Source organism: Hipposideros armiger, unplaced genomic scaffold (assembly GCF_001890085.2).
Source record: "Hipposideros armiger isolate ML-2016 unplaced genomic scaffold, ASM189008v1 scaffold_3, whole genome shotgun sequence".
Classification (NCBI taxonomy): Eukaryota; Metazoa; Chordata; class Mammalia; order Chiroptera; family Hipposideridae; genus Hipposideros; species Hipposideros armiger.
The window spans coordinates 84,799-93,943 of NW_017731353.1; the positions used below are offsets into that span (position 1 = coordinate 84,799).

At 41.5% G+C, this 9,145-nt stretch overlaps 2 protein-coding genes across 2 annotated transcripts; both read right to left on the reverse strand.

Annotated features, from left to right (window-relative positions):
• Positions 1 to 1,619: 1,619 nt before the first annotated feature.
• On the reverse strand, positions 1,620 to 2,355 carry LOC109382576 (78 kDa glucose-regulated protein-like). Its single transcript, XM_019642166.1, has 3 exons — positions 2,260 to 2,355; positions 1,963 to 2,177; positions 1,620 to 1,858 (listed from the first exon to the last, which is right to left on the reverse strand). Exons 2-3 carry the CDS (start codon positions 2,085 to 2,087, stop codon positions 1,621 to 1,623), a joined length of 363 nt encoding a protein of 120 aa, XP_019497711.1. The 5' UTR covers positions 2,088 to 2,177; positions 2,260 to 2,355; the 3' UTR covers position 1,620.
• Positions 2,356 to 3,366: 1,011 nt separating this feature from the next.
• On the reverse strand, positions 3,367 to 6,207 carry LOC109379563 (78 kDa glucose-regulated protein). Its single transcript, XM_019636209.1, has 5 exons — positions 6,065 to 6,207; positions 5,590 to 5,980; positions 5,231 to 5,468; positions 4,741 to 4,908; positions 3,367 to 4,268 (listed from the first exon to the last, which is right to left on the reverse strand). The coding sequence occupies exons 1-5, from the start codon at positions 6,082 to 6,084 to the stop codon at positions 3,706 to 3,708; spliced, it is 1,380 nt and encodes a 459-aa protein (XP_019491754.1). The 5' UTR covers positions 6,085 to 6,207; the 3' UTR covers positions 3,367 to 3,705.
• Between the last annotated feature and the right edge of the window lie 2,938 nt (positions 6,208 to 9,145).

The window sequence follows — 9,145 nt, forward strand, 5'->3', positions numbered from 1 at the left end:
GTTAGCTTAAGAGCGTGAGCTCTGAGCAACAGGGCCACCGTTTTGACTCCCACATGGGCCAGTGACGATGCATCCAAGCTGAGCTGCCAACAGGTGGCAGGATGGGCTCAGCTGGTGAGAGCACGTGTTACTAACAAGACTGCCTATTCAGTGGTGGGCTATGCCCGCCCGCAGCTAAGACTGAACTCGGCACCTTGAGCTGAGCTGCCGTCCAGATGGCTCAGTGGATAGAGCATGTGCTCATAACAACAAATCTGCCGGTTCGACTCCCGCATGGGATGGTTGCTACACCCACCCACAACTAAGATTGTAACACAGCACCTTGAGCTTAGAGGACATGAGCTGCTGTTGGCAGCCAGATGGCGCCCTCCACAACTAAGCTTGAAGAACAGCAACTTGGCTGGTCCCCCTCCCCAATTCCCCAACACTGTTCCCCTCCCCCAATTCCCCAGTTTAAAAAAAAAAAGAAGTACATAGAAAGTTGTACAATACTGGTAATATTACTAATCATATAAATATACAATGAAAACAAATTTCAGAAGCTTTTCAAGAAAATTGCCTCTTGAGAGTCTGTTTTCAAGATTTCTTGAAATAAGTTTGGTAATAATGTTGAATTTGACAAAGATTTTTTTAAATGCTTTTAAAAGTGCTATATCTAGTCACTCTCTTAAATTGGCCACATAGATCTTTTTTTACTAAAGAACAGGAATAATTCTTCAACCCTCTTTAAACAACATTGGAGTAAAACAAAAGTAACTCCCTAACACCTGAGCTGAGAGCAGTACTAGGTATAAATCATGTAACATTTTTTTATACTTCTGAAAGTGCAATGTGTTATACAATAAATTCTTTGTCTTCACTTTTTAAAAGAGGATTTTGTAATTAATAGAGAACCTTCACCTCCCTTCCCTGACACAAGTGAAAAATAAAAATGCATTTTTTGTTCACATATTTTTTTTGGTGGAAGGTATTTAGGAGGATATGCTATGTCAGGTAGTGTGATAAAGAGGAAAAACAATAGGGTTCGGCAGCATAAAAACTGAGTTTTCAGCTCTATCACTTTAGGGCAAGTCACTTAATCACTGAGGCTCTGTTTACTCGTATGAAAAATGGACATACTTCTGTCCCCTACAAGGCTGTTATGTTTAAGGTATTTAATGAATTGTAAAGCATTTTATATATAAAATGTTAGTTATAATTTTTCTCTGTCTTAAATTTTCCTTTGAAGAAAAATAAATTACTAAGAATAAAGAGCTACCTGTATAGAATTTGAGTGATAATANTTATTACTTGCAATGGCATTTCCAACTTTAAAAAAAGGATTATCTGAGAGCCACTTCCTCCCCCAGAGTTTGGTTTACTTTGATCCCTTGGAGCTCAATATTGACCAGAAATACTTCTCTTAATCCTAAACTACTATGGGCAGAATAGTTCCCAGTGAAGTTTCTTTGTCTGCCAACTCTGTAGTAAGTTTTGTAACATACAAAAATAACTTAGTAAAAATTATTACATACACCATGTCTGTATCCTTTTTTGTTGACTCAATACTGTTCTTCAGTAACTTCTTAATCTTAAATACTCCCACCACCACCCACTTCCTATCCGGTGAAAAAACCCCGGTCAAACCTTGAAAGGCAAGAACTTGATGTCCTGCTGCACTGACGGGTCGTTCCACGTGCGGCCGATGAGCCGCTTGGCGTCGAAGACCGTGTTCTCAGGGTTGGAGGTGAGCTGGTTCTTGGCTGCATCGCCGATCAGACGCTCCCCTTCAGGTGTGAAGGCCACATAAGACGGCGTGATGCGGTTACCCTGATCGTTGGCGATGATCTCCACGCGGCCGTTCTTGAACACCCCGACGCTGGCGGAAAAAAAACGAACGCAAGAAATCAGCACAACGATCATCACGGCAACCCAGGAGGCCACGCCCCACTACCCCCCTTTCCTTCCACAAATTCCACTTACCAGGAGTAGGTGGTCCCCAAGTCGATGCCGACCACCGTGCCCACGTCCTCTTTCTTGTCCTCCTCCTCGGCCCGCGCCGCGCCGAGCAGCAGCAGCAGCACCGCAGCCACCAGGGAGAGCTTCATCTTGCCGGCGCCGTCAGCCAGTCAGCACGCAAGTCGTGGCAAGCAATCCAGACTCAGGCCGAAGCACGGGAACGCGCAGAGATTACCAAGCTGAGGGTGACAAAGCCCGGGGTCAGGAGGAACAGTGGACTAGACGGAGGGCAGATCCGGGAAGGCAGGCCACGGAGCTTACCTCTCACACTCACAAAATTCCCACACTCACAAAATTCCCAAGTCAGTGTCTGTGATGTCTCGGCAAGCTACAACCGGGCCGCCCCGACTCCGTTTATATACCCTCCCCACCAGCCCCGTCGTGGAAGCCGCCGATTGGCCAAGACTCTGCTAGTTGGAGGCCACTGATTGGTCCAGGCCACCAAGCTGGCCGCCGCCGATTCGAAGCGGCCTCCTCTGCAAGTAACGTCACGGCTACGCCCCCCGGGCGGACTCATTGGCTGTTGGTCTTGCCCAACAACCACCAATAGGAGGTCACATCCGTTCCCGTGCGCTGGCTCCATTGGTTCAGCAGCTTGTCCGTCCCCCGTGCAACCTCTCACCTGGAGGTCGTTTCCGCCGGTAACCACGGAGGTCCCGCCTCCACGCTGGGCCTTTGGGAACTGGAGCTGGTCTGCACCGCCTGGTTACGCCGAGGCGATGGGACTTGAGTCATTTGTTTCTCCGCTTCCCGCCTGCCCATCCTTCGTCCCTCATCCCGAGGCGGGAAGCGACTCTTCCTCCTCCGGGCTCCATCCCATCCCGGGCAGGCAGTTCTCAGCGTGAGATGCTGCTATCACCTAAGAACAAATGTATTTCTCTGCCCTTCATAGCCACTACCGGTACTAGACTGTCCGAGCCTCAGGGCCTCTAGTTCACTGGCCCGCAGCCCTCGAGCCGGGGCCTTGGTCTGGACACCGCCCGGTAGCAAATCATGGCTCCTAGTCAGTATGTCGCCCCTGCAACCCCTACCCNTTTAATGATATATCTGTCAAGTCTTAAGAGAATCCAAGCAGCTATCCAGTATCATTAGTAATAAAAAGGCTACCAGAAAGACAGTTTTAGAAAGATAAGGGAAAACAGGAAATTTCCAATGTTCAAGAAAACTCCAAGCTTGGACACTGTGAAATGGCTCTTCCCTTAATGAGTATATGGGTGAACCTCCCACTCCTTTTCTTAAAGTTAGGCAAGTTCCCTGAAAGAATGGAATAAAAATGTTTCCTTACTTCAACTCCCCACCTCCACCATGAGAATCTAAACTTAAAATGACTGACTTAATTAGAAAGCTTATCACAAAAAATTAGACCGGTGTAAATAACAAACATTTATTGGTGTCATTTATGGTAGAAAATAAAGTTCCTCCACCAGATGCACATGACCCAATTGTTAAATAGAACGTTTCCATGGTGACAACACGCCCTAACCCAGCTTTTTTACCCACTTTTTAAGATAGCCAATTACTCCTCTCCCCCCACCCCAAGACATGAGCAACTGCTAATGAAAAGCAGTAAACGGCCACTTGGGCTGTAGCATTTTCAACTCCACTCCAAGGTGAAGATTCCAATTACATTCGAGAATTAAGTTCTCAATTTTCTCCTAACGAAAGTTCCTGAGTCCAGTATTTACAATAGTACAGCACTAGCAGTGTCTACAACTCGTCTTTGTCTGCTGATTCCTCATCACCAGTTGGGGGAGGGCCTGCACTTCCATAGAGTTTGCTGATAATTGGCTGAACAATTTCTTCTAGTTCCTTCTTTTTAGCTTTGAAATCTTCAATGTCTGCATCTTGGTGACTTTCCAACCACTCAATCTTTTCCTCTACGGCTTTTTCCATGGTCTCCTTATCTTCGGAGGAAAGTTTACCTCCCAGCTTTTCTTTATCTCCAATCTGATTCTTTAGCGAATAGGCATAACTTTCCAATTCATTTCTAGTATCAATGCGCTCCTTGAGCTTTTTGTCTTCCTCAGCAAACTTCTCTGCATCATTAACCATCCTTTCAATTTCTTCTGGTGTCAGGCGATTTTGGTCATTTGTAATTGTGATCTTATTTTTGTTGCCTGTACCTTTGTCTTCAGCCGTCACTCGAAGAATGCCATTCACATCTATCTCAAAGGTGACTTCGATCTGTGGGACCCCTCGGGGAGCAGGAGGAATTCCAGTCAGATCAAAAGTTCCCAGAAGGTGATTGTCTTTCGTCAGGGGTCGTTCACCTAGAAGTTACACACAAAGATCTTGTTAGTTGTTACTGACAAACATTAGTACATCTGGAACCCTGCATTTCAGTCTGTCAAGAGCCTGCAGTGGCCAGGGCGCTCTTATCGAGCTGGAAGTGGGTCATTGGGCTATTAAGGAGCAACAAATGGGACTAACAGTGAGTTAAGCCACTACTAACTCTTTAACTTAATTTCATCTACTTAATATCATTATGAACCTTTTTCTCTTGTTCTTGTATTCTAGAGCCAGCTCAGAAATGATTTTTAACGGGAAAGAATGCTAGATAGCTAGATAAGAACTGGATTTTAGTGCTGACTCTACCAAACTCAACACTAGTCAAATTTAGGGACCTCCCCGCATCTGAAAACAGCAGATATTTCTTTCCCTAGGCTCTTCCATACAGTATATTAAGCAAGAAGTCATGCTCTTCAAAAACATACCATGGTATTGACAAACGTAAGCAATTACCTTCATAAACTTTGATTGTAACAGTTGGCTGATTATCAGAAGCTGTAGAAAAGATCTGTGACTTCTTGGTGGGCACCACAGTGTTCCTTGGAATCAGTTTGGTCATGACGCCTCCCACAGTTTCAATACCAAGTGTAAGGGGACATACATCAAGCAGTACCAGGTCACCTGCAAAGGTACATAACATAGAGGTAAATTCTAATTAAAAAGTCACAGGAGCACTATCAAGCAGTGTCCCCAGGAACAATATAGCTTTACTCTCTCCATCTTGCTATTTGGTTAGGTTCTACACAAAACAATTTTAGAAGCAGTGAATTAAATATAGTTGCTCAGGATCTTGAAAGTGCGCCAGGTCTTGTCCTCACTGTACCCTTTATTAGCTGTGTGACCTTGTTGCTCACATTCTACTGCTTTCTAAAGCAACAGCTAATCATACTCCTCCCATCAAGCTGCTGAAGCACTGTAGAAGATGCTTATGACAATGACCTACCTGTATCCTGATCACCAGAGAGTACACCAGCCTGGACAGCAGCACCATATGCTACGGCCTCATCAGGGTTTATGCCACGGGATGGCTCCTTGCCATTGAAGAACTCTTTAACCAGTTGTTGGATCTTTGGGATTCGAGTAGAGCCACCAACAAGAACAATTTCATCAATATCCGACTTCTTCAAATCAGAATCTTCCAGCACTTTCTGGACAGGCTTCATGGTTGAACGGAACAGGTCCTAGAGTAAGAGACATAATTTGATGCTCGTTTACCCAGAATATTGTCTACATACCTAAATGCAACGTCCGAATCTCAGCCTAATTAGATCTTATTAACAAAGCAAAAAACAAGGAACATACCATGTTTAGCTCTTCAAATTTGGCCCGAGTCAGGGTCTCAGAGAAGTCTTCTCCTTCATAGAAGGACTCAATTTCTATTCTTGCTTGATGTTGAGAAGACAGGGCCCGTTTGGCCTTTTCTACCTCACGCCGGAGTTTCTGCACAGCTCTGTTGTCTTTCCTAACATCTTTGCCAGTCTTCTTTTTGTAGAGCTTGATGAAGTGTTCCATGACACGCTGGTCAAAGTCTTCTCCACCCAGATGAGTATCTCCATTAGTGGCCACGACTTCAAAGACACCATTATCAATGGTGAGAAGAGACACATCGAAGGTTCCACCACCCAAGTCAAACACCAGGATGTTCTTTTCCCCTTCTCTCTTATCTAGGCCATAAGCAATAGCAGCTGCTGTACTGTTAGGAGAAAAAAAAAGTTCAGTTAAGATTACATTTTCCCTAATTAGCAAACATACCATATCTTTGAATTTTAACACTTACGGCTCATTGATGATCCTCATGACATTCAATCCAGCAATAGTTCCAGCATCTTTGGTTGCCTGGCGTTGGGCATCATTGAAGTAGGCTGGTACAGTAACAACTGCATGGGTAACCTAAAAGCATGACAAAGGTAATTAAGTGTATCTTATCACATGGTTCAACCTTTATTTAAGTTACAGTCAAACCATCACTCTAGTTTCTAAGCTAGTTTATTTGTAAAATGGGCGTAATATATATNCAGCATCTTAGCTGTGGAGGGCAGTGTCACTGGCCCTCATATGTGGGATCCGAACCGGGGCCCTCTGGCATCCCAAGCCAATTCTTAACCATCGCACCACTTGGCCGGCCCCTGGTTTTTTTTAAACCTTTTAATTTTGAAAGCAGTTTAGACTTGCAGAAATTTGCAAAAATAGTAGACTCTCATATGTGCTTCACTCAATGTCCTCCAATCATGACATCTTAACACAGCAGGAAAAACTAGGAGGTTGATATTGGTACATTACTTTTAACTAGACTACGCAACTTATTCAGTTTCATCATTTTTTAAACCTGCATTTGTGTGCATGTATGTGTTTGTATATAGCTCTATACAGTTTTATACATCGATTCATGTAACCATTACCAAAATCAAGTTATAGAATTAATGCTGTTTTATTTATTTATTTATTTATTTATTTATTTATTTATTTATTTATTTATTTATTATTTATTGGCTAACAGTGTGTTCTTCCAGGACCCATTAACTCCAAGTCAGGAAGTCGGTTCAATCTGGTTGAGGAGGGAGTGGGGATTGAACTGGAAACCTTGGCGTTATGAGCACTGTGCTCTAACCAACTGAGCTAATTGGCCGCCCCGAATTAGTGCTGTTTTTTGATAAGCAGACATTTTGACAAACAAAACTTATCAATTATTTTCCTTTATGATTTTGTTTTTGTCTTAAGAACCTTTCCTTATCCTGAGATCAAGAATATATTCTTAATTATCTACTAAAAACTTAGTAGATAAATTTTACCTGCCTTTTCTAGATCTGTATAATTCACCTGGAATTGATTTTGTAATTACGTGAGTATATAGTGTGAGTCAAATTAATTTTTTCCCACATGGATGCCCAATTGTCCCAGCACCATTTTTCGTATTAGTATATTTGTTAGCATCTGTCTTAATTACTATAGCTATATAGTAAGTCTTGATATCTAGTAGAACAAGTGCTACCACATTGCTCCTTCGTCAGTATTGTGTTTGGCTATTCTTGGCACTTTGTATTTTCATGTAAATTTTGGAATTAGCCTATTAAGTTAGCAAAGCAAACCTGTTTAAGAGGAAAAAGCAGATTACTCAACACTGATACTACTATACTGTATATTTTTATTTTTATTATTATTTTTTAATTTTATTGGGGAACAGCCATGGTCATTGGTTACACATTGCTTTCATGCTACAATGGCATAGTTTACTTTTTTTTTTTTTTAGCTGGGCCATCCTGCCACCTATTGGCAGCTCAGCATAGTTGACTTTTTTAAGGAGGGCACATCACAGTGGACCATAGTGGGGATCTAACTGGCAACCTTGGTGTTATCAGCACCACACTCTAACCAACTAAGCTAACTGGCCACCCCCTATACTGTATTTTTTTTTTAATTGGGGAATTGGGGGATGAGAACAGCACTGGGGAATTGGGGGAAGGGGAACAGACAAGTTGCTGTCTTTTTGTTCTTCAGTCTAGTTGTGGAGGACGTTGCTTCACTGGCCCAAGNCAACGAAAATAATTTTATAGTTGGGGGTCACCACAACATGAGAAACTGTATTAAGGGGTCGTGGCATTAGGAAGGTTGAGAACCGCTGCCCTATACTGATCAAGGTAACCACTGTCACCACTTTCTTGTGGTAGCCTTCTAGAGATGTTTTATTGATATGCAATGTGTGTATATGTGTATCCATGTTTTAAAATCAGTGATTGTGCATACCACACACATTGTTCTGCTCCTTTATCCAGTTAGCTGTATTTCATGGACATTGTCACAAATCAACAGCCTTTGTTTTTATGTCAACAGTGGCTACCCTTAATTGAGTATCTATTATGTACCGGATGTTTTACATATTTTAAACCTTTTTAGTATACATTACAATGTGAATACAGAAAAGTACATAAAAAATAAATGTACATTTTAACAAATAATCATAAAGTGAATCCTCAGGTATTCAGTATCCAGGTCAAGAAATAGAATGTTGCCAGGAACCAGAAGTCCTCATTTTTACCCCTAACTGATCAGTATTCCCCCTTTCATTAAAAAGAAAAAAGAAAAAACCACACATTTCTTTATTGTAATAGTTTTTCGAATTTTACCACCTAGATATACTTCCTCAAACATGATGGTTTAGTTTTACCTGTATTTTTACTTGATGTGCTAGTGGAATTAGAATAGTATATATTTTGTGTTTGGTTTCTTTCATGCAACTTTGTTTTTAAGTTTTATCCTTATTGTTAATATGTAGCTCTTCATTCATTTTCACTTTTGTATAGTATTAGAATATATCACAATATAGGATATATATAGATTTTTGGCTATCATGAACTATGCTGCTGCGAACATTCTTCTACATGATTCTTGGTACACACATGTATGCATTTCCCCAGGGTGTATGACCAGGATTAGAATTTATAATCAAAAGGTTTAAATATCTTCAACTATAATAGATGATGGCAAACTGCTTACCAAAGTGGTTGTGAAAACATACACTCTCACTAGAAGTGTGTGAGAGTTCCTGGTGTTAACAACATTGTCAACACTTGATAGAAACTTTTTATTTGACAATCTTGGGCATATGTACTGGCATCTCATTGTGTTTTTAATTTTAATCTCCCTGATCACAATCGAAGTCGTGTGTGCCTTTTCATATTTTACTGGTCATTTCAAGTTCTTTTCTAAAGTTGCCCATTTCATTGTTGAGTTTTTTATTTTGTAATTAATTATATTCTAGATATTAGTCATTTTCTTAGTTATATGTATTGCAGGTATCTTTTTCCACTCTGTGGCATGTGCTTTCACTTCCTTACCGGTTTTTTTGGTGTTTTTTTTTTTT